Here is a 26105-nt window from a genome sequence, read left to right as displayed (position 1 = left end):
AAGGAACTCCTGTTCTGACAACTTGGATGAATGTCGGGAAGGAATGTCGTAATTTTTTAACTGTGAACCTCAAATTTAACATATTTGTCAAACTGTCTCAACCTTTATGCGTCAGTAGAAGGACCAGGAGGGTTTTTACATGTGTCCCACAGGACCAGACCGTTAATAAGGAACGGTACTGTGGAGTCCTCAGGGACAACATCTGGCTGTGGCTGTGGATTTGCCTTCCTGTGAATTTTTCATGTGCTTGCATGGAGTGATTTAAAAATAGCAGCAGGGCTAGAACGGGTGCAGAGGTGCACAGAGACGACCCCGAAGAGGAGATCTGTCTGATTTAATGATTTATGATTCAGCAAGCACATAGTAAATTCTCACATAGTAAAGGTCAACGCATTAATGTGTGGCTTTATAGTTTCTCTTAGGAAGATATCTGATGTGGAAGCAACATTCAGCATTTTTTCTGTCTTTTACAATGGACGGAAACTTCTACATCTCTGATACCGCGTAAAGAATCAGATTTCAAGGGTTCCCTGAAGTATTTCGTGCTCTGACAAAAATTCTCTGCCAAATGAAAAACTACAGGTTCACGGGTAATTAAGCAGGATGGTTGTTGACAGACATGTTTGGTGTGGAGGATGCAGTCTTTACGACTATCTTCTGTGAATGTGATTAGCTGTGTTTGAGCTGAAGGTTTCTGAAGGTTTATGCGCCGATGCTTCCTTAGAGGGTTTTTCTCACAGCTGTGTGGTATGTGAGGTATTCAAGCCTAATTATAGGATGGTGAAGAAGGGAGTCACATTGAGGTGAAGCAAGAATGATGATATCATGTTTTAATGTTTAAATTTAAGGAATCTCTTAGGAATTATCACTGTCCACTTTTTTATCTTGTTAAAAAGATCAACAGCTGATCAAACAGGTGATCCACACAGATCCAGTGTCATGTTTTATTTTTTCTTTGAAGCTAATGGATTATACATTTTGTTTTGGTTTGTGGTTGTGAAAGTTGAACTGCCATTAAATTAGCAGATTAAAAGTCATTTATCAATTGTAGTTCAAAAAGCCGGCACAGCTATGTTGATCTCATTCATGCTTGTTGTCTTTTTTTCTCACAATTTATTGAAGGCACATAAATGAGAGAAATACAGACTGGTGATCTGTTCAGAGTGAGCCCCACCTTTTGCCCTCTTCATATCCAAAAGCCTAGAGATGTTTTTGTAATTATAGTCATTATTTGATGTACACGTTGTGTAAATAATACTTTCTGGTGCAGCTGGATTCTTGTAGGATATCACTATTACATGTGAATCCGTCTTGCCTTCAAGACAAACTGTGGTTTGGCTTCAAACTGTGGACTTGAGGCCAAGACACAGTTTGTTGGACCCGTTCAGTGTCCTTTGACTACTGACTAATAAAGTAGCATCATGTACTGCAGGCTTTACATATGACAGTACATGGTTCATCCAATCACCTTTTGACTATTTTCAGTTTGTGACTGCCTTTTATGCACAATAGAATCACCTAATGACATGCTAACTCCATAGTTACCTTTGTTATTTGCTTGCTAGCTTTTACAGCTTCTCAGACTGCGGCTTGTTTGTCCTCCTCGGCGTTCCATGATTCGTATCACTTGCTGATTTGACTGATTGAAGTTTGCCGTTAGTACCAAACAGATGACCCATCCAGTCAAGTGCCAAGCAAATAAATGTCTGCTCCTTTGGGCAGCACTCTGAAATCAGCTGGTTTTCACACTACTTAGTTGTAAACTAAACAAATCAAAGGTAGTTGTGACAGCATTAAAGAGAGTTGTTAATGATGACTGCTTCACACGCTTATTACATCCAAGGTAGTTTCATTGTTGCTATGGTGACATTGAGTCTATGTGCTTGGTAGGCTTTCGTGTTGTTTTACCTGCTTCTGGCTACTTTCAGCTGCTCCCTTATTCACAAGGGGGTCACCACTGCGAGTAGCGTTGAATGTTGCGATTTTTGCAGATTTTTTACACCATATGCCCTTCCTGACACGTTCTCAAATTTAGGCGAATGTATAAGGCTATGGAGCCAGGTTATTTCAGCTGCTTCTAATTCATTAAAAAATGAATTAGACAGATAGTCTAAGCTTAACTGGTTACCAGTGCGGTGCCTTTTTTGTTTTCAGTGACTGAATCCATCTTCACGAGCATGCACTACATGTCAGTGCTGTTGCTGAGCTACAAAACTGTGGTTCATCCAAGCATCTAATCATTAAGGTAACACAGTCTGTACCTGTTAAAGGTCAAACTTAATAGTCATAATCACAGAAGCCCCTGCACTACAATTGGAAACCCAACACATGCATTGTTGCCAGCTAACAAATATCCCACCTGTTCAATGCATCCTGTTGAGTTCCTGTTTTAGTTTTACTCGGTGGCTTTCAGTGTAGGAGTTATTTATTTCCTACTGAGGGAATCTGAAAACTGTGGACAAAACTGAACTAAAGGTCTGGCTTAAAACAGCATTAAACTCTATTGTAATAATATCCCATTTTAATGTTTATTTTTAATAAGATTAAAATGTCTCGTGTCTCACTTTTGTGAATGAAGGATTTTACATGTCTGATGTCTTTAAAAATTAAATTTAATGTTTGTTCAGACTTGCCAAGATGTTGACAGATCAGCAGGTGTCTCTGCCGTTCACATGATGGCCGATTGCACAGCAGAAACTTTTATATGAGTCTCAATAGGAAGTTCAGTTTAGGCTGTTTCAGTCTGCCAACAGTAGATGGCTATGTGCAAGCAGCTTTGCAACCCACCTTCACTTCAGTTCCCCATTTTAATGCTGCTTCTGACTGTTCCTGGCTCAATAATTCATAATAATTTAAAATAATTTAAATTCTTTTTTAATTAAATAATTTAAAAAGACTTAAAAGACAGACTGAGTCATGCACACACAAATGCATGATAAGGATTTTTTCTTCAGTATGCACACAAAGACACTCACAGAGACTCACACAAAGAGGCTTGTGTGGTAACGTGACTCTTCTCTCTCCAGTAACAATCTCTAGTGTTTCTCAGTCACTCAGGCTTCTGAGAGCCTGTGTGGCTCATGCACTGACCTGCACACACACACACACGGACGCACACACACATTGACCAGAAGGCCTGCCATGGTGAAGAAGTGAGGTGATGATGTATTGAGTTACTGCTCTTTGTGGAAGCTCCATTCATAGCCCGTGACAGTCAGCTACTGAAGGCTGAAAGAGTTTTGTTTGCATTCAAAACAGGAAGCTGCTGCTTTTTCAACTTTTTTTTTTTTTTTTTTACCACGTTTACTTAAAATACCTGATTTCTTATCACAGGTAAAAACAATCTTATCTCCAGTTAGGAAGAAGAAAATCAACCTGGAGCACCTCAACCATTTGAGATGGTAAACATGAAACGCGATTACCCTCATACTGCTGAAAGGCTGTAACTAATGATTATTTGCATTAACCTGTAGTGACATACTGACTGGTATTATTTTTGAGTAGCTAACACATTTTTAGGCTTTAAAATAGCACAAAAAAGCGAACATTGTAACAAACACTGAGCATTGAGCTCAGGGGTCAAGTTTAATTTCAGGCTCTTTGAGCAAAAAACTGGATTTTTGCTCAAAGAGCCTTAAACTTATTGACCTGATATATAAATGTATGCAATTTGAAGATTTTGTTGCAGTTTTATATCTTTTTGATATCCGTTTGGTTTTTTTGTTTTAAATCTAAGACGTGTGGGAAGTGGCTTTAAAAGACTGTTGAATCAGTGTGCGGATCTACCGTGACATTCATACCAGTTGTCTGTCGTGCGTTGTGAGAGATTTTATTCATTGGAACTACCCACATTGCTACGAAGCTGTATGTGCATGTTTACAGATAAAAGAGATCACAGATCAACTCATTTAAGTCACTTTAAATGGGACTGGTGAGTGTAGCTGTGGAATATAGTTTATTAAAAAAAGGAGGATATTTACACTTTTGATACTAACCTGTGAAAAATAATAATAGTATATAGATTACACGCCATTACCAGCATGTCTGCTGATAGCAAGTGGCTTGTTTTAGAGTCGTGTTTGTGTCCAGAGTGATCTGCCCGTCAGTCATTTCTACACTCCTTTTCTCTGCAGACCCACCCACCTCCACGCTGTTATAGTTTTTGTGTAGCCGCCTCATTCCTTTTGATTCCAATTTTTCTCTTACTGTTTAAGAATTAAAAACAGGAGAAAGTAGTGCCAGTCTTTGGCACTGCTGTGACCTTTGAGCTCTGTGTGGGATCATTAACCAACCTCGAGGTTTCACAGTGCCTAGATAGGATTTACAGCCTGTCAAATACCAGAGTTGTGCGTCATCTGAGTCGCTTGTTTTTCCTTCCTCTGTGAGAGCTGGACCTGTTTTAATAAACAAAATCGCTCTTTGTGTGATTTATTATATAAAAACGTGCATTTTACTTACTGTTTATCATGCTTTTGTGCTGCTTTCATTGTCTCTTGTCCCTCACATCTCATAATACAATACAATTTTATTTATATAGCACATTTAAAAACCAGATGTATGCCAAAGTGCTTCACAGAAACCAAATAAGAGCAATAATAAATACAAGTAAATACCATAATAAAATAAAATAGGTACAAATAAAATATACTAACAGGTGGGAGACTTAACTTACGTAACCCAGATCATGCGCATGAAACTTACTGTGGGTTGTTTCAGGATTAGAGGGATGTTTATATTTTCACTTTGCAAAAATTAAAGATAACATTGAGATAAGCCTTTCTTTCTGTTGAGGGATTAAAGTTTTGAAACTTCAGCAGTTTCTTTGGTTTAGTCAGGCTTGTCTCACACAGGTAAGCGATTGTCTTGCATTTCTGGTTCCCCAGAGTTTGTGAGAAGTTACCTGAGCTTGTTGCTGTCTTTCAGGCATTTAAACAGCTTCACTACATGTGTTTTTCTTCCCTTCTCTGGAATTTCCTTGACCCTTATTTTAACAATAGTAGCACTCACCTCCTGTGCCACTGTTTCCTGATAGGACTTACACAGCAGTTTATTATATGAGCCATGCATAAAGGAAACCTGCAGCATTACAACCAAGGTTCCCACTGGTAGTGTTTATGTACCTTATATGCTGAAATACTAGTTCATCAGTAAAAGCTGTAAATTATGATGTAATCTGTTGACACAACCTTGCAGTAACTTCTTTGTGTATGTGTGCAGTGTTTAATCGTGTGGAGGGAAAAATATTTTTTTTGCATGAATTATAGAAAAATCCTGCAGAGTTCTTTTGTTTGTAGTCTTGTGTATGTCTCTTGTAGCAAAAATGAGCAAAACATTTTAAAACACCTTTCTCTTTAGCACTGTGCAACACAGTATTAGTGAATAAACACCTCTCTGACAGTGGTGAAAGAAGCTGCACCTGTAGTGCTCTGTGCAGGACCTGCTGACTCTCCAATGGTGGGAAATTCCAGTTTGTGATCTTCCCTCGAGCTTGTGTGGAATCTGGCTGAACCACTTTGCTCAGCCACGGTTTGGATGTGTAGGAAGAAATGATTTCATAAAACAGTCGTTCTCCTTATCTTTGTTTAGTCCAACGTATTTAGTTTTAAAAAGAAATTTCAGAGTTTATCAGTCCAGAAAGGTCATTCACGCAGGTATTTTTAAATAAATAAATGCAGAGAAATCTTTAGAAAAGTCCTAGAACATAATAAAGTAGCTGTTTTTGCAGCTTTAATGCCATGATTTCCAGTGTTAGCGCCAGTGTTGGTCGTCAAATTGGCCAAATTGCTGTGTTTAAATACCTGAGTTTAAAAGTGCAATAAGTAGAATTCAACATGTAAAAATACCTTTTAAGTAAGAACTTGAGCATTAGTAGTGGAATGTACTTTAAAGTACCAAAAGTAAAAAGTACTCATTCTGTACTAACGGAATGCATAAGCAGGAATAGGAATTGTTTCAGCTGTGGTGCCAGACTCTTTATGTTGATGCTGGCATTCTCACAGATGTACATTGCAAAACCATGACATCACACTCATCGCAACTTCTGTGCACCTAAGTCACAGGTAGGCCTTAAAAAAACCTGCTAGTACATACTGTGCTCAGAGTCAGGCAATAACATGATCACACTGACAGTAAAAACCTGTGTAGGGTTCTTTTTTCACATAAAAGTCAGTATGAATTATACCTGTGAACTGTAAAAAAAAAACGAAAAAAAAAACTGAACAGTATGTGCCCGTTGATGAGTCTTTATTAGTTTTATTACTGTTATTTATAAGGTGTTATTAATTTAACTGTTAATACTGAGCCTTTAAGCAGCGGTGGAAAGGGTGCAACTAGTGATTTATAACATTAAAAACATGTCAGACAGTTCAGTCTAGTTTTAGTTTTAAGTTTTAATGTAAATAATTATAGCCACTACTTGGGACTTTCCCTCAGCTGAAAAGATTCAGAGATGAGATTGTCTTGTTGTAAGATGTCACCGAAGGTCTGGAGGGTTGAGTTGTGAATAAGTGCTTTTTAACAGCCAGCATTTTGCAATTCTCTGCTGCTACATGCACATAGCTGCAGCTGACACATGTGTTTGGCTTTGATTGAGTGTAGTTTGGAAGTGCAGCATGGCAGATTTCAGCCACCTGTTTTTAAATGTCCAATATTGATCAGTACTTTTGGTTCAGGCCTGGATAGGATCTTTATTTGTAGTGAAGGCCAGCAGGTCAGGGAAGCCCCTTCAGCATTTCAACACAATGGTTCTTCTTCGCATAAAGCCATACAGACAATTCTGCAGAAGCATTCAAGTGTCCTGCACAGTCTTGACCTTAACCCCATCAGCTTCAGACATGAACTGGAATGCAAACTGCCAGCCAAGCCTCGTCTCCCCACATATTTAAGTAATCCTTATGTAAATAAAAGAGTGCAGCCTCCTGGTAGTTGGCTTTTAACCCTTCCTAGAAAGTCCTCTCAAGAATAGTGGGGTCTTTGAAGCAGCAGTTATAAGCTGCAATTTTTAATGTGTTTATTTAACCTTTATTTGACCTTAAAAAGGTTTAAGATGTCGTTTAGTGCAGCTGTGATTCGGTCTGCTAAGGATTTCTTTTCAAGCGTGATCCCTGTTGGCAGGTGTTCAGCGTGTAGCTGAGAAGAGAATTTACTTAAAGCACAAAATGGCATTCCTTACAGTTATCGGCTGAGAAACAGACAAAAGATGACAGATTCATGTCATCATACTGACTCGTCCTGAATTGCTTTGTGTGGCTTATTTCCTGCTGTCTTTACATTTGTGTTAAATCACTTCTGGTGATTTTCTTTAAAAATGTTTAAAATACCTTTCTGGAGAGGAAAGCAAGTACCAACAGATTACCTAACAGACTTATTTACTTTACTTCTGATCTGAATGTTATTTATTCATTGATTGATTTGATGTGTGCTGTCCAGATTTGCAGAAATGTCTGCTTTCTCTTGAATACGATGCAGTGTCTGTTTCCGAGAGCCTTTGACTAACTAACCATGAAAAAAGACTGAAAAAGGACTTAATCATGTCATTCGGATAAAACGCAGTGCTTATGGATCTGTTTCTGTCCTGGTACTTTTAGGTTGAATTGGAGGTAGAACTGGAGGAGGAAGAGGAGGAGGGGGATGCTGTAGAAGTGGAGGAGGTGGAGATTGTTAATGTCATAGAGTTGAAACCACCTAAGAAGATCTCAAGGAGGGAGGTGAGGACTGAGTTGAAGGAGATACCAGAGCCAACAAAGCTGGACACACGTTACTTCGGCGAGCTGCTGGCTGATGTCTACAGGAAGAACTGCGACATCCACTCCTACATCTCTGAGCATGTGTCCAAGATCCGTGGACAGTAAGTAAACTTTAGGCATTTAAGTTCACATCTACATCAGTGTACACACAAGATTAAAATTACTTTATCTATTTGGTGCTAATTTACAAAAACAGCTACCTCGAGATATATTAGAGGGAAAATCTCAACAATCAATACATTCCCTATGAACAAGCATTTGGCAACAATAGGGAGGAAGAACTTCCTCTTAACAGGAAGTAACCTCTGGCAGAACTCGGCTTAGGGAAGGGCAGCTTTGTGCCTCAACTAGTCGATGGGAGTGAAGGAAAAGAAAAGAGAGCATAGGGAGAGGGGACAAAAGCCACTATAAGAGAGAAGACAGTAATAAAACACATGGGGAGTGAATGACGTGAGCACAGAAGAAACCTTCAATGCATCATGGGAAGACCGCCAGCAGCCTGAGCCATAACGAATGGATGTTTCTGGGTCATCTGATCCAGCATTAATGATATGCTTCATTCAGTTCATTTAAAAAACAAAACCAAACAATATACTTTTTAATATTTTTTTTTTACTGTATAATCATAAAAGTAGATAAGATGTCTGTCGTCTGAATTCAAACTTGAAGCTGTTTTCAGAGGAGAGGCTCCGCCTCCCATTCTAAAACTTTAAGAACCACTGAATAAACAAGTAGCAAATGCCCTGTTCGTGCTGGTGGTTGTGAAATTAAAACGATGCAATCCTTTTATAGCAAAGTAAAGTTTGGTAGTTTTAGCCTGTTGCTAGACATATCTTGTTCTTTTTTGCAAAGTTTGATTGCTCAACTTCTGATTGTGTTGGAAGAGTTGGCGGGAAAAGGAAAATTTCGCCGAAACGCGTTGGTCAGTCAATAAAATTTTTCCTCTTCCCTTAAGTGTTGCTGGAGTTCCTGCATTGGAAAAAGGAACAAACACAGACAGATTTCAGGTATGATAGTAAGATATGGTACTAATGCTTTAAGATATAATGGAGCCTGATTATTCAAGACTTTGTAGGTGAGATGAAGGATTTTAAATTCAGTTCTGGAGCCTACTATGGTCTCTCCTTCTAGACTTGGTTTTTTAAAAAAGCCTGATAATAAGGAATTCCAGTTGTCAAGCCCCAATTGTAACAGATGTGTGGACTAGTTTCTTAGTATCACAGGATGTGACGGGATATTTCTCATTTTAGGAATATTTTTGGCGTGAATATAACTGGGTATCATCTGCATAGCAGTTAAACTATATGCAGTGTTTTGTAATATAATAGCCTAAGGGAAGAGTCTTCATAATTTGAGGTTAAATCCAAGCTTACATTTGATTTTTATTTAATTTTAGCATTTTAACCTCTATTCTTATATAAAGCAGATGCAAGAACTACTTGAAAAGAATGAGTTTTTGAAAAAAAACCTCAGACAGCGTTCTTGCTTCCTGTTTCAACTTCTTGCACTGCTATTTAAGCAGTGATGTGAAATGAGGACATCTATTGTCTGGTTCTCAGACATGCTCTGCAACAGTTTTAGTGCAGAATGCAAAGCTGGCCATGACCTAGTCAAAACACGAAGCTTTTATTTTGTGTGATATGCTTTAAAAAAAAGAAAAGTTTGAACTGAGAAGTATGGATTTATTTTTAAGAGGAGATTTCAAATATCTTACTCTGGAATAAGTAAAGTACCAGGGGACAAAAGGAAACCCCGGTCCTTATTACCAGACAAATAGCCTTTCGCAAAGAAATCTTCCATTTCTACCAGATTTATGGAGTTTAGCACAACTGAGAAACATCTGTGTCATGCTTTGGTTAAATTACCCAATGCGTCATGCTCCACTGCATTAGAGGGAGTTGTCTTTCAAACCATTACGGTGTTGTTCACCTCCACGCTATGATGAAACCTTTCTATCCTGAGGTGAGGGGCCTCCATGATGACTCCAGTCCACACAGACATGAAAAACTAAAAAACCTGTGGGAGATCTTTTACTGACACCTGCACGATCTACAACACCATCGTCAAGCACCAATCATCTAATGTTGGATGTTTCTTTAACATCACACCTTTCTGTCTGTCTGTCACGGAAAGATGAGATGTTATACGCATACATCGTTTTGACTTGGACTGCTGTACACCATTTAGATAAGCTGTGTGAGATTGTCATGGAGACAGACACTGGGTTTGGCAGCTTGGATTAGTTTCATGTGCAGCATGCTCAAACAGGTTGAAGGCGAGTTTCGGGTTGGTTTCTCTCGCTCGTAACTCCCGCAGTTTTTCGTCTCTGATCTTCTTACAGTACCTCGCAGTTCCCCTTCAAATCCCCAGGTGAGGTCATGCAGTACCTCTGGTGAAGCCCATTCAGATATCCACACACCCAGCATGTCGCTCCCCATTTTATAATCAATATACTAAAGACGGAGATGAACCACAGCACTGGATCTATACAGTGTGTGAGCACTGTTTGCAGCTGCTGTGGGAGAAGCGTTTAAGTTTTAGAGTGAGACAACAGAACTGTGGTGATCAGTGTCACCTGCAAACTGTGTGATTGCTCTGTCATTTGGGAGAGATTCGGTGCTTTGGACACGAGTGTGATTAGTTGGAGTTTTGTTGGAGATGGTTTACATTAAAGAAACAGGAAAGCATTTTCAAATCAGATTGAAAACTTGATTAAAAGATTCTTCGTGCCGTGTTTGAGCTGTGCAAGAGTGATAATAGCATTCTGGATCACATGTTTTGGAATTTTTTTGTGCTTTTGGGATTGCTGACAGTGGATTCTGCAGTTTTTGATTTGTATTTTTTTAAATTGTGTATATAGCTGTACACATGTTGTCTGTGAATCATAAGGAGTGCCTGCACAGTATGTACACCTGAAAACGTAACCTGGTACAGCACGTGTATTTTGAATGATCCATGCTGATTTTGCACATGTTCACCATCATCAGTTTCTGCTTAATTTTCACATCACTCTGCATGTTAGTACAGGAAACCAAGGTAAGAAAAAAGGATGATGACATGAACTGTAGGTCAGGTTTGCTAAAAAGGCCAATGGGAGTGAAATGGAGCTCCATTAAGTTAACACCCAGTTGATTCATGAGGTGTGGGTGAGTGAGAGGGTAGCCATAACTTTTCACCTTCCTGCCAACCACCTACATGTCTCTAAATCACAGAGCACAGATGTACTTACTTGTTCCACACTATTGTACGTGCGCTGACTCACAGTCCAGACTAAGCAATTAGGCTGAAATAAATATCACACTGACAAGTCTGGTGAGATTCAGGATGTTTTCATATAATCAAGAAATGTTTCCATGAAAAGCTGAAAACCTCTTTAAAATGCTGCAGCTGTCATTAGCCAGATCGCACACCCTGATGAATATGGATGGGACAGAGGAGCTAGTCAGAGTGGCACCAACAGGCGCTCCTCTGGGCACACAGGAAAACACACGAACTTATCCACACATTAGTAGAAAAGCACAGCACCAGGAAATGATCCTAAGATTTCATGTGACCTTAAGTATGGTGCCTAATCTCAGTATGGACCTAAATTTAATTTTTCAACCATAAAAAAAAGTTTGTGCACCAAAAGGAGCCCAAATCTTTGATGCATCATCAGAGATGAACAGGTTTTTGTTCAGATAGAGTCATTAAACACGCCTACTGGAGCTCTTTCCAGTCACGCTGTTTTACTCATTGTTTTCCTTGCTTTGTGTTCCAGGAAACACCAGATGGATTTGGGAAAAGATTCCATGGTGAGAACCAATCTTCCATCACACAAGTAACTGATAAGTGAATCTGAGGAGATCTCAGAGAGACACAACAACATTAGCTGCGGTCAAAATGAGTCACAAGCTTGAAACTAATCAGATTTCAGACATTTTCTGCAGAATGTGAGAGATTTTGACTAAAGTCCTTGGAAACAAAAACTAAAGTAAAAGTGTTTTTGTCATTCTTTAACTTCAGGTGGATAAAGTGGAGGTGGAGGCTTTGATTCCAAAAGGAGCTACTGAACTGACCAAGCAACAAATGCGCTACCTGCTACAGGTAAGTGACAGACAGAAAGATTCCAGTAATACACAAGTTTAATTAATAACACATTTTGCTATCAATGAGAATATGATCCCACAAATTCAAGCCTGTCACCTGACGACGCCTGGTCTCGTCTTATCTGAGAAGCTAAGCAGTGTCAGGCCCGGTTAGTACTTGGATAGATGGGAGCTGGGATTCCTCCAGCTGTCTTAGCTAACCACATGTCTTAGTTAATTATAGGCTGAATTCCAGCCTTCCTCTTATTTAAAAGGTTCCTGAAAGAGTAGCTGTGAAACAGCTGGGTGATCATTTGCAGGGGAATTTTCTGCTTGAAGAGTTTCAGTCAGATTTCAGAATTCATCATAGTATAGAAACAGGACTAGTGAAGGTTAGATTGATCTTCTTATGGCCTCTGACAGTGGATTCAGCTCTGTGTTTATCCTGTTAGACCTTAGTAAAGCGCTCAATACTGTCAGTCATAATATTTTAATGCAGGGGCTGTAATACACTGTTGCTATTAAAGGAAGTAGGTTGAATTGTATCACATGTAAATGGGGAGTGTTCTTCATACTCACTATTACACAGTGAGATTAGAAAGACACAAATGTATTCCTCCTGATGATGAAACTTAGGACCTCATAATCATATCCAGATAAGATCATTAATAAGGTCAAATTAGTTACTGTTTGAAATTCTGTCTTTACCAGTAGCATCTGTGTTGGGCCGCCTAAAACAGCAGAATATGTGCTTTTTAAATAATATTTACGACTGCAAAAAAAAAAAAGAGCTTCACACCTTTGTTTTTTCTGTCCCCTCCCTGGTGTTACCTTCTCTGTGTTTGTGTGTCAGACTCGTCTCACTGCAGATAAGAGCATGCGTCTGCTGCTGTCCACCTTCAACAGTTTGAGAGAGGAGCTCCTGCACATGTCGGAGGACCTGCGGGTAAGAAGGAGAAACACTTCAGACAAGTCCCAGCTCAGTCACCATAACTCAGACACTGTCCTCTGCAGCACAGTGCTTGGTATCTGGATAACAAGTAGGGTGGATCGACTGTGTTTCCTCTTGGAATCTTGGAGAGAAACTGGAGCCGCTAGTTTGACTCTGCGGCGACAGCAAAAGAAAATAAAAAACTGTGGTAACAAACACAAACAGGAGTATAAATCAAAGCTGTCAGATCATCTTTGAGCAACTGAGAAAACTCCAGTACATGACAACAAACAAGCAAACATCTCCTAAGAAAGAAAGTCAAAGAAAAAATGCTAACACTTTATAATATTGTAGGGGAATAAATATACTGGTACATTCAATATGCTTCTATATTAAACATTCAAATTTCAGTATTAAAGGGTTTAAGTCAGGAGTGTAAATGTGACCGTAACATCAACACCTCATGGTTCTGCCATGTCCACTTGAACCTATTTGGTTGATAATGAAATCAGTGTAACATCAGCACTGAGGGAAGAACATGACAGCGGGTGTGGTTACATAAGTAACATTCAGATCTGTACAGCAGCGTCTGTCAGGGTAGAACAGTATGCGCCCAAAGGCTTCACGCATCGTATATGAGCTTTTTCACAGGGGTGCGAGTTAGTTAAATAGTTTCAATTAGACAGGCACGTACAGGACACCAGAAAGATAGTATCAAACCATTAATGAGGTGTGGTGAGTCACATTCATTGTGCTTACATTTCTGAAGAAAAACAATTAACATTTTAAACTGAGAAGGAATCAAAAATGCAAATGTGTGTTTTCTCTGATTCCAACAACAAGCCCAGCGTAATGACTGCCATCTAATCTGAATCCAGAAGCAAAGGCATGTCAGTGATCATGAAGTATATGATTATTACTGTTAAAGATGTGATATGTCTGTCTGATATTACAGCGTCTGGAGAGTGAGAAGGACTCTTTGGAGAGAGATCTGAGTTTCAAAACAGACCAGGCTCGGCAGTATGACTCCCTCCTGGCGACCATCCGAGAAAACAACAGACAGCTCCAGGTACTCCCCGTGTGTCTGTCTGTTAGTGTGTGTGCCAAATATTCATGAACAAAATTTGTTTCTCCAAATTGTGCTTGGAGAAACCACCGTTTTGATGTTGTTGAGTAACTTGTATTTGGTTTGTTTCGTAATACCACAAAAACACCGGAGGGGAAAAGAGCCAGTTTCATTCCAGTACAGTTTCTTTTAATGTCAGTGTCTACGTTAGCGGAGACAGAACCCGAACTATCAGCAAGCATGGCAGGGTTTTGGAAGAGGAGACCTGCAGGCAGAACCAGGCTGAGGGAGAGGCTGGTACTACAGTATGAAATGGACCAATGAAAGGCTACAAAATTACTTTAAACAGCTAAAATTATTAAGATTTTCAGTGTCAGAGGTTTCTTTTAGTGGCCTCTCTCTGCTTAGCAGGTAGAACTTGGTTACCCAAGGCTAAAAAATATTAAATTTTTTGTTGCCTTTATCTTTAGGTCTCTACACCAGAACAAGCTACTGTAGTTTACCAAAGTGCTTGCAAAGCCAGCTGTCAGTCAAAGTGCCCATAAGTCCAATATCCAGATGTAAAATTAAAAATTCACCACCATACTGTTGGCATCCAGTGACGGAGGATCACAAGCCAGTGTGCTCCTAGTGCCTGTTCCCTGCATAAATGGAGAGGGTTAAACGTTTGCGTTAAATCAAATGTGCTGATCATCAAGAATGAGATACTGGAAATGGGAGAAAATGTGCTACTGTTGGGTGAAGACAGAGGAGGAAAGGCAGGTGTGTAAATGTGAGATTAGGGACACTAAATGTAGGGCCTGTGAGTAGTAAAGGGAGAGAGCTGGTTGATATGATGGAGAGATGAAACATACATATGTTGTGTATTCAGGAGACAAGGGTGGAAGGGAGGTGGATTCAAACTGTTCTACGATGGTGTAGATAGGAAGAAAAATGGAGTAGTTGCGATCTTGAAGGAAGACTATGTGAATAGTGTTGAGGTGGAGAGAGCGCCAGACAGGGTCTAGAGTTTCATGCTGGAAATAATAAGAAAATATGATGAATGTTTAAAGTGTGTGCCCCACAGGTTGGAAGTCAGATGAAAGAGAGGATTTCTGGACTAAGTGTTAGAAGAGAGTCTTCATTGAGGAGAGAGTGGTGATTGGAGCAGACTTCAATGGACATGTAGGTGAAGGGAGCAGAGGAGGTCCTGGGTAGCTATGGTAGAGAAATGTGGAAGGATACATTGCGGTTGTTAAGAGTGACTGCTGTCATTTCCACTAATAGTCAGAGAAGTATTTTACTACAGTTGAAGGCTGTGTGTAAAAAATCAAAAAACAAACTTTACGTATTATCACAACACTATGAAAATTGCCAGAAAAAAAAGGCGGTTCCATTCTGTCACGCGTGCCAACTATGAAAACAGAAATCCAGAGTTTTCTGGAGGCATGTTTGCAAAGATAACAGAGAGCTATGACCGGTTTTGCCTTCAAGCATGGGCAGGACTCAGTTGCACTCTTCATAGACTGTATTTCATTGCAGTAACTGGCCAGCGTTACTGTGCAAATAGTGGAGATGTTTCACTTAAGGATCAAAATGAGAAAAACCTGAACAACCCAGCTATTTTTTTAATCTTTGAAAATGTGTGCTGCTTCTGTGAATCTATCTGCATGGGTTCATGTATCAGAGAAGGAGAAATGTAAGTAGCTTTGCTACTTTTGCTTGTCAGTTCATCTAAAAAGGCAATCCTTTATTTGGAATGAGGACACGCAAGATGTTTGTAGTGATTCCTCAGAGTATGGATTACTGCATATGCACAAATAGCAGGTCAACGTTGAGGCAAGAATTTGACCTTCAGTTTAACAAATGATACTCTTCGACACAGTCAGGTACTGCAGTTTCTGAATGTGTTGGATTCGGGCGTCTACATAGCGTCTATGTGTGTTGTCTTTCTGCAGCTGTCTCTGAAGGAATCCCAGGCCGCCCAGCGTTCACTGGAGAGCCAGATCATGAGCAAACAAAGTAGCGACTCGAATCGTGACTTCAAGCTGAAAGAGATGGAAGCAAGAATGAAAGCAATGGAGAATGAGAACAAGATGCTCCGACAGAAGGTAAAGCTGGATATGCTTTTTTCCTCCTTCATGAGATACATCTCTTTAAATAAAGAAAGTTATGCAGTTATTTAGCAAAATGTGTTTTTGAAATCTTTTGTCTTTTTGTCTTGTCTGTCCCTCCTATCAGCTGGCTGGACAAGGTATCAGCTCCACCTTTCAGATCAAAACAGAGGAATTATCCCGTCAGTACAATGAGCAGCTCAGCACCTTGACCCGAGAGAAAGATCGGGAGATCGAGAGGCTGAGGGTAAGACAGGAAGAACTAGATTCTCATCAAAATGAAAAACAAAAAACATAAATAGACCACAGAAATTTGGTTTTCGGATAGGTAAGTGGCGAGCTACAGAAGCTGCACAAAAGTTGATTTGTCGCTAAAGATCTGCCTGCCTAATATTGCATTGGTCCCTGTTCGGCTGCCAAAACAGCCCTGACTCATCGAGGCATGGGCTCCACTAGACCCTTGAAGGTGTGCTGTGGTATCTGGCACAAAGATGTTAGCAACAGAGCCTTGTAAGCCTTGAGTCCTGTAAGTTGCGAGGTGGGGCCTCCACGGATCAGTCGTGTTTTTCCAGCACATCGCACAGATGCTCGATTTGATTGAGATCTGGGGAATTTGGAGGCTTGTCGTTGTGCTCCTCAAACCGTTCCTGAACCATTTTCACTCTGTGGGAGGCCACATTATCCTGCTGCAAGAGGTCACAGCCATCAGGGAACACTGTTTCCACGAAAGGATGTACGTGGTCTGCAACAGTGCTTACGTATGTAGTATGTGTCAAAATAACATCCACATGGATAGCAGGACCCAAGGTTTAACAGCACAACATTGCCCACAGTATCACAATGCTTCCTGTTTGCCTGCTTCCCATAGTGAGTGCTGGTACCAGAAACCATGAAATAATGATTAATTTTAGATGACGGTGCATCCCGGTGCTTGTATTTAAGGAAGGCATTGTTTTTCGCTTGCACGTTGTTGGCAGTTTCAGTTGCATGTTATAGGCCAGAAACATAAAAATATATCTTCTAACATGCTCCCAGTCGTAGTCTTACCTAAACTCATTTTTTTTTCCTGGTTTGCTCTCCGTCTCTTGCTCTAATCTCTCCAGACCCAGATAACAAGGATTCAGACAGAGGTCACCACTGACAGGTCGTCCTCAGAGAAGAGTCTTCAACTGAAGATCACAGAGCTTCTCACCATGTTGGAGCAGCAGAAGACCACCATCTTCAAACAAGAGGAGGTCTGCAACACACAACACATCAACACTGTGTTTAATTTTGTGGCAGTCAAAGATGGAAGACTTTCATCCTGAAGATGAGATATCAAAAGGATCAGTCGAGACAAACCGGCGCTCTCAGAATCAAGAGACTAAATAGAATCAGCTGGATATTATATAAAATAGCTGTTTTTCAGTTCGTTTTATAAAGAATCTGTTAAACCTTAAATACAGATCAAGTATTAATTATATCTGGAGACCTGGCTGTGATGAAAAGCAGACCAACAGGTTTGTAATGATGGACTAAAACAAAGATGAGTGGGTACAGCTGCCTGTGTCCAACTTTGAGTTCAAATAGCCCCGCCTCTAATTTCCACCCTCTCACAGTTGTTAAGAAGAGGGAAAACCTATAGAAATAACTTTTTTCTACAGGCTCTGACCCTGCCTGTTGCTGCTGTAAAAGTTTGGTATTTTGACACTAAAAGCCATTTGGGGATGGAGATGGAGTCAGTTAGCAGCCTCACGTGGCCATTTGAGGTACTGCAAAGCCATTCAGTTTGAAGTGGGGTTATTTTTCCACACAATATCAGCTTCAATATCAATATAGTCACAAAGTTTAATACTGAGATCTGCATATGCGGAAGCAGTCTGATTAGATGTTTCTAGGTAAATAGGCTTTTTATATGTAGATTATAAACTGATAGTGAAGGCAATGATTTTACCGTCTGCCATTTTTCACACCCGAAAAAAAGGGTAACCTGTGAAGCTCCTGTGAGATCGTCCGACTCATTCTGTTCACCGATCCTGCTGTGTTTCCAGTTAAAACCAGTCTGGATCCAATTATGTGCAAACTGCAAAAGCAATTTTAGTAAACCACAATTTTCCTTTATCACCATCAGACTTACTACATTTTGGATGAACAACAGATTTGTCTTTAGTCATGCAGAAACAAACTGAATGCTATAAATGAAGGTTGTAAATGAAGAAAACAAAGCCGGCACCTTTCAGGTCCAACTACATTCCTCTGACTGAAAGACGATAATTAATTTAACCTCAGGGGCGTTTGATTACTTCAGGTGGCTCACATCACATACCAGTGCAATTAAAACGGCACAAACTGCAGGAAATAGTTTTGCTCGACATTCATTTGCTGTGAAGTTAACAGTAAAAAAGACTATAAATAAATTCCATACCATGTGTTGGTACTCGAGTTCCATTTTACTCTGACACATTTAAAAAATTGCCTAAATGAATGCAGAGTGACTGGAATGAGTGTGAGCTATCTGCGTGGAGCACAATGTGCCGTTTAACTGACGGCTTCTTGTGGTCCTCAGGAGATCAGAAGGCTGATGCAGGACAGGAACAGCAGCTCCAAGAACGTCACTAAGACCATCATCACCAAAAGGTACGAAATAACTATGACAGATTGCTGCCAGACAAGATAACTGTATATCAAGTTAACTTATGTTAAGTGACCCTTAACTGCTGATTCTACTGACTGAGTTCTTGCTAGCTCATGCTGAAAATGCTTTGAAGCAACGTGACGTGTAGGACTAACCCAGCAACCACAGTCAAAGCCTGACGTTATCTTCTCAGGTCTTTGAACGGTGGGCATCTTTTGGATAAGGCAGGTCATTAAATGTGGCACTGAAAGACACCCATTTGGACACACAGTAAAAGAGTGGGATTTATCTTAAGTGGAATGACATGAAAACCAAACCTTTAATAGCCTTTATTCTTGATTTTTAATCACAAATTTCACAGGAGTACTTGTACAGCTTGCCGGTGTGGCTCTTCTTAATTAATGCGATTATGGAACGTGTTGTTTGGCCGAAGAGAGAAAAAGGAGAAAAACACAATAGAACAAAATTATTTAATCTATTGTGTTTTGGGGAGATTTGTTTTTTTAAACTGCCAGTTGAATCACTTGTATCACTTGTCACAGTATATACAGACAAATTCTAACCATCCACGTGACTCACAATCTGAGAATAACAACTAAATGTGCGTTTGCAGGTACAGGAACCAGTACCCGATCCTTGGTCTGCTCAGTGATGATTACCAGGTCACCTCACCTGTCAAAGAAGACAAGACCATCGTCATCGAGAGAAGTGGACAGATGATCAAACAGGTAAAAACAGGAGGCGAGAGTGAAGGGTGAGAGTGAACAGGTCACTTTCACTGAGCTGCTCTACATTCCACACTGATTTAATGAGCGACAGCAATGCACCTGTACATACAGCTGCATTAAAAAATATTAGGTTTGTTGAAAAAGAAATTACCAAAAGTTCATATGTTCTTGAATTTACATATATGTGTTTATAATTAGACGTGGTTTGAACTGAGATTCTGACAGAAAAACTGACAAACTGCACAAAAATTAAAGACTTTTGTGTGACTTTAAGTTAATTTTGCAGATTTACAACTTGATGCAAACAAAAAAAAAACTGACAAAGGTGATAATTAACTAATAAAACAATCCACATGTGGGCATACAGCTAGATTTTATATCATTGATTGTCCAGCAGCTTCATTACATGTGCAACAAAGTCTATCGTCATTATCGGCTCTTAAGTGACAAATAGAATGTTAAAAAGGGGAAATTCAAACTTCAAACTTGGCGTTTGTTTATTTCATGCATAATGTCAAATCTTAAAAGAGTTAAAGTAAATCAGTGTTCATTATTAAGAAACAATAAATATAAAAACTGCACTTTTTGTGTGCTGCGAAAGCAAGATATCTTATTTTATTATTGACCTACACTGTTTGAAGTTTTCAGCTAAACAGCAAAGCCCTGATTATACTGTCTGTGTCTGCACGTGCCAGTTTTTTCGTGACTACATCGACTTGTCAAGTCCTCCTGCTTATATCAGAGATTGTTTTTATTTTTCTGATCATGAATTGTAACATTAAAGTATTTTGCAATGAAGCAGTAAAGGAGTAATCTACTGTGAAGGAATGTGATAGTCGGGACTCTGAGAATCCGTAAGACCGAGGCTGTTCAAATTGTGGAAACTGTGTTTTCTGTGCATCTTCTCCATTAAACAAGTGAAGCGCTTGCATATTTAAACTGAATTATAACAGCTCTACCTGTTTTTTTTATTTTGAAACAGGAAATCATTACAACCCCTTAAAGACACACTGCTTCTCTCCGACAGGAATGAACTATGACCAACCAGAAGATCCAGATGTCACCCCTATTCCCCTGCATGCTCCTCCCCCTCCCCTCAGGGCTCCCAGGGATGGTGGTGGTTGAAATCCCCTTCTTTGCCCCTAAATTTGGGATCTTTGCTTTGACCAAATTGTTTGGGGTGACAATTTTATCAAAATTTTCATTTTTTTTCCTTGTAACTAATAAAAAGGGAATTAATAATCCACTAATCACAGGCCAAATCTGATCAGATGATGCTACAGCCAGTTATGGATTGAGGCACGGGTAAAAAGAGTCACGACAACTGGGAACACGCTGAGATTAGAGTTGAACTGTCCGACGTGGATGGACGCTTCCTCTCTTTTCTCACCTTTATAACCTCATTCTGCTGGATTCACTAAATTTAACATTCAGTCTTATTTGGTTTGGCTCTGCACTTTAGCACATTTAATACAAAGCACTCAATGGAATCACTAAACAAGTGATTCTGCAATATACTGCAATACAGTCATCTGTGATACCTCACAAAGTTGGTATTTAAAGAAGAAAATGTCCTTGAAATGGGAAAAATTGTACACTATGACCTGAAATTTAAATTCTTTCAGGCTTAGTCTGATATACAAGAATATTCACAGGAGATTGTATTGTGATATATTGCTCTGTTGATGATTATCTGTCCCATCTCTACCCAGCTGGGGCGAGATAAGTTTGGATTTGGTTCCACGTGGATGTTTGTCTTCCCATGCTGTAAAATTCTTGGATGAAAATAGTTTAAGATGTTTCTAAGGAAGTAATATTCTTATTTATTTCCCATTTTCTTTCTAGAGGAAGGAGATTGTTTGAAATATATATACTTTATATGTTCTCTGTTCAGTTTATTAAGCCTACCTGTGCAGCCTCATGCATCATAGTACAACATGTCCGTTTTTATTCATTCTTTGAACTGGCTGCACGAGACAGATATACCTAATAAAGTGACTTCAGTATTCTTAACTGTGAACACTATAAATAAGCTTTTCTAGAAAAGCTCTCAGAAGAAGCAAACGTTTGCAAATCTATGCTTCTGTCTAAACACGAGAAGTTGTAAAAGAAACTGTCAAATCTGCTTGATTACCTTTGAAATCAGTAAATGTCAAAAGATTGGATCAATGAGACAACAAATCTGCAGCTAACCGAAGGAAAACAATGCACCGCTGTGGAACCAAATGCTAAGTACCAAAGTGTCAGCCTCCAGTTGTCACCGATGTGTGTTTTGCCAAGACTGGTACCATGTAGCATGTAGCATGTAGCATGCAAGCCTCCTCAAAGCCACCACAGCCATTCTTGCCCAGGGGACGAGGAAATGGATGCATTTCTATGACTGCTACTCTGCATGTAAATATTTGAGTATATTTGTAAGCTGGGCGTGCTTAGTGTATGATCTCTCCAGTGCACGTGTGGAATAATCCCCCTCTGCACTGTGGTTCTCATGATCATTTAACAAACGTTCTTAACGGGTAGTTTGCTTCTGTTTAGTGCTAAGTGACTGGGTTTTTTTTTTTGTTCAGTGCATTTTACTTTATTTGTAAGTTTTCTATGACTCAGAGGTGAATGGGTTCACATGTAGCTTTCATGTGCGATCTCGGGTTCGGGGTGTGTGATGCCTCACATTCGTGTGAGAAAATTCAGGCTTGATTGGACGCCTCTGGGTGTGAAGCATCACATTGGGCGGAAGGGTGGAAGGGGAATAAAGCTGGAACTGAGGCGTGATTTATTTTAATTTTTTTTTTTTTTGGGAAGGGGGGGTGTTAAGATGGTGCAAGAAGATTTAAAGCACAATATCATATAAACTTTATGCCCGAGTCTGTTTCTGTTTCAGCTTTTTTTTTCTACTCTTCTTACATACAAGCAGAAGGCTTTGTGTCCACTGGCACTCATACCCCTTTTCCACCGATGCAGGTGCCCAGTCTATAGCCAGTTCCGTGTGTTTCTACCAAGAAAAGACCAGTGCCCATGCCAAAAAACCTGGCATCAGAACGGCACCACAAAATTTCCCGGCTGAGAGTTGGGATCACTGACATCAGTGGTGTGGGAGGGGCTACCACAAGAAAGTGAAGAATGATTGGTAGGTACAGCCCACAGTTTCTGGCTGCCATGATTTTCTTAAAATAGAACTTACCTCAACTCCCCGACACTACATAGTCGGTCCTAAAACCTGTTGCATTATGGTGCTGAAGACATAACTGGCTCAACACTATTACTGGCACCAGTATCAGATGGTGTTAAAGAGGTATTGAAGGCACTGTAGCCTGCTTTACTGGCTCATCAGCAGCTTGTGGTTTACATGAAATAGAACACTGAAACTACTGACTTTAAACTGAGGCTGTGTATTTGTTACTGCGCCTCAAGCTTAAAAAAATATCTGCTAATAACAGAATGTCAGGGTTGGATGGTAATAAATTATATTAAGGGCAAATGTATTTGCAGAACTCAAAAGAAAATTCAGAATTTTAAATGTATGATTTTAAAGTAATTAAACAGTTTTTGGATTAGATTTGTTTTTCTGTTTTGAATTTATTGTAAGACAGTTCTAATGGAAAAAAAAACAACTTCCATGCAAACAGTTACTTTTCAACATAATCTGACCAAAAATGATGAAAGCATAGAGAAGGTCCAGTTATTGTTTTCATCCTCTTTTTAAAAAACAACCACCAATCCGTGATTGTCTACCAAACCTGCTTATGTTGTCGTTGATTTGTATTGTAGTATACTGATGCCGATGATGGGGTATAAAATACAGTTAATGATTGTTTGTAACTGATATAGACAACAGTGAAGTAATATTACAAGATCTTTGTAAAACAATGTGTAGTTCTTCCTTTAAAGAACAGCACAAACTGGCTACAACCCGAATAGAAAGACGTGAGAGGTAAAAGTGATGGTGACGCCTCGACTGGCAGCTTTATTTAAATGTATTTAAATCAACTCCAGTGCTCGAGAGCTACTTTTCCTGCAGCTTTTTTTTTACCCCAACACAGCTGAATCAAATGATTGGATTACCTCTTCAGCATGCCATCAAGTTTGGCAAAGGCCTGGTAACAAGCCATTCATTTGATTCAGGTGTGTCGGAACAAGGATGCATCTAAAAGCTGCAGGACAGTAGCTCTCCAGGACTGGAGTTGGACACCCCTGATTTCCTTTCAGTGGTACAAGCAAAACAGCGGTCTTGACCATCAGCAGTGAAAAGTGGCTTTATGCAGAGCTGTAGAAATAAAAGCATTTTCTTCTCTTTGATCTTTGTTCTTTGGCCAGTCTCAAATATGACTTCTACTTTACAATCTAATGTGCTGAAAACTGAAGTCACCACTTTGACAAGTCGAGACGCATGTTTTACGGGTACCATTCAATAAAACATCTCTTGAATATGATGAAGGCAAGCTGAGGAGCTGTGAGACATATGTTTCCTTAATTCTGATACTTGACTTCTTGCTCATTTGGGTACTGAGGTTCTCATATCTGTTCTGCTCTGGTTGGAGCTGGTTTGTGCTCTTCTATGAAAGTCTAGCACACACATATTGGAGTATTTTACTGCAAGGAATAACTGATGAGGTTTAGTTTGTGTATTTTCAATATTTGAGGGAATCATCAACCCCCAAATGCTCCTAGCTGTATTTGGTGCTTCTGTATCGAGCGCACCAGTTGTCGTTGTGGTAAAATGCAATGCAAAACAGGTTTTGTACTGATCAGTAAGGCTTTTAACAAAGTGAACTTAAAACAGGGAGTGTAGTGTCCCACTGGAACACCACAGTGAATAAATGAGCTCCTGCATACCTGTATATTAATAATGATTATATTGATATATCAGACCAATTTATCTATAAATTAAAAACATCTCCATTTCTGAGTCCAAACTTTAAAGAAGTTCTGAAGTAGTACTAACCCGAATTAAGTACGGCTCCTCTGGTGGTTTGCTGCTAAGTAATTTTACTGATCACCTGTTTTGCTATGTCCCTCTAGTGCAGAGGTGCCTCGAACTCTTGAGGCCTGGAGTTCCCCACCTCTGCTCTAGTGTGTACAGGACTTGCAGCGTATAAACTGTACTACAGACTCTGACTATTACATATTACATATTCTTCTCTTTCTGTCTCCTTGATTGTATATTTCTGCAGTTTATCGTGTCAAAAACATGTACAGATTTTTTTTTTTTGCTGTGATGTGGTCTCAATGAGTTTTCACACTGAACTGAATTCCTAACTATTTTAGTGTGTGCAACACATTCGGGTACTATAACTGGTTTTACAGGCTGCAGCTCTGATTTATAGCCTACTGAAAAAAACGCAAAGCCTCACACAGTGTCAACCACACTGCAAAAACACTCCTTGCACTAAACATCTGATTGACTCTAAAGACAGAAGAGTCGCCCAGTGGACACTCAGCTGCATTTCTGCAGGAAGCCTGTAAAACGATTTTTGACTTTGTGGAACCTGAAGTGCCTTAATGTGTTTACCATGTTAGCTACACGGATCATTTTAAACTTTCTGGTAATGGCTCTCTGATCGCCAAACGAGGTGCCTTCATTTGCTTGCTATCCTGATTAAACCCTGCCTTTCTTTTCCAGCAGAGGATCATCTGTGTGTTGAGCTAAATTAATTGGTTGTAGCTAATATGCAAAAAGATCTAAATGTCTAGATATATTTTCGTATGCAAACTGTTTTCTTTATTTTTTCATTCCGAGAGAATTTGCATCAGTCCTGTTTCAGCTGAGATGGATTGCAATTAAAATGAGTAATATATCTTTGAAGAAGTGCACTTGTGTTTGTACTTAAATTAAGATACAGCCTGAACGAAGCATTTGTCAGATTATGGTCTTACTAAAGGGTCAGTTCACCCAAATGAAAGCACCTATGTCTGACTTCCCTCTGTCCACACTGCTGGCTTTCACTTGTATGTATCTGGACTTTTTAAAAATCTATTCAGACTCCCTGTAACAAATTATCCAAGCCTGAAGCTCCACATACTGGGTTAAGAAACAGAATACAAGTCACTTAAACTGGTTTAAAGTCTACAATGACAAGGATAAAAGCAACTCTTTTTACTTTAAGCCCTTAAAGTTGTTTCTTTTTTACTGTCTTCACAACAGAAAAGCACATTTTTGTGCTCCTTTCCCTCCTTAAAGGGTATAAGAATGTCTAAAACAACTGTATTAGTACTCTCATCTTCAAGTCTCATGAGGCTGCTGGTCTAAGAATGGTCAGCAGGGGGAGCCAGCTCCCCTGAGCAGCTCTCTCTCCACTTGGGGTCAATGAGTGGAGCTGATGGAGCAGAGAGACAGAGAATGAGGTCATGGCAGCTCTGTAGGGCTTGGCTCACTTGGCTGCTAGTCAACCATTTTGACTTCAGTCAGTGTTCTCAAAGCCCACATGGTCGCAGAAAGCAGAAACCATCTCAGAGAACAGTCATTACTGGGAAGTAAAAGATTACATGCAAACAGGATTAAAGCGATCAGACTACAAATAATCGGATTTTCTAAATTGTTTATTATTATCATCTGATTTTAGACTGAAAACATGTTACTTAATGGACAGGACATTTATTTAGGATTTTGTTTGCGCAGAATAAAGAAACTTTTTTAAGACTTTGGTTTCCCGTTTTAATATTACTGTTTGTAAAGCACTTTATCCTGTCTATTTATCTTTCTTTATCTTTTCCTTAGCTAATCTCCAAGCATGGAATTCTATTCGCTGCAGCATGGGCTGAATATTATTTGTTCTGACTGATATCCATGCTAGTTTCATGATGTGGCTCTTTGTGTTTCCTCTTTGCTCACTGACACATTTCTTGAGTCGATTATGCAGCTCTTTC

General features: G+C 39.6%; 1 protein-coding gene across 2 annotated transcripts in view; it reads left to right on the top strand.

Annotated features, from left to right (window-relative positions):
• Positions 1-25878, top strand: part of pof1b (POF1B actin binding protein) — a 36528-nt gene extending 10650 nt beyond the window's left edge. Inside the window, exons 3-13 of one of the 2 annotated variants that reach the window (XM_084940941.1) lie at positions 7587-7846; positions 11506-11539; positions 11751-11831; positions 12666-12758; positions 13699-13812; positions 15747-15899; positions 16030-16149; positions 17006-17137; positions 18448-18518; positions 19130-19244; positions 20227-25878. In XM_084940941.1, coding sequence (XP_084797067.1) covers positions 7587-7846; positions 11506-11539; positions 11751-11831; positions 12666-12758; positions 13699-13812; positions 15747-15899; positions 16030-16149; positions 17006-17137; positions 18448-18518; positions 19130-19244; positions 20227-20247 — 1194 coding nt within the window. In that variant the 3' untranslated portion in view covers positions 20248-25878. The remainder of the gene's footprint in view (positions 1-7586; positions 7847-11505; positions 11540-11750; positions 11832-12665; positions 12759-13698; positions 13813-15746; positions 15900-16029; positions 16150-17005; positions 17138-18447; positions 18519-19129; positions 19245-20226) is intronic. The other variant, XM_084940942.1, reaches the window with a different exon arrangement.
• Positions 25879-26105: the final 227 nt, after the last annotated feature.

This window comes from Perissodus microlepis, chromosome 10, assembly GCF_051167445.1.
Source record: "Perissodus microlepis isolate ML-2025 ecotype Zambia chromosome 10, ASM5116744v1, whole genome shotgun sequence".
In the NCBI taxonomy this organism is placed as follows: domain Eukaryota; kingdom Metazoa; phylum Chordata; class Actinopteri; order Cichliformes; family Cichlidae; genus Perissodus; species Perissodus microlepis.
Note: the sequence above shows the minus strand (reverse complement) of the source record. Positions and strands in the feature narration are given on the sequence as shown.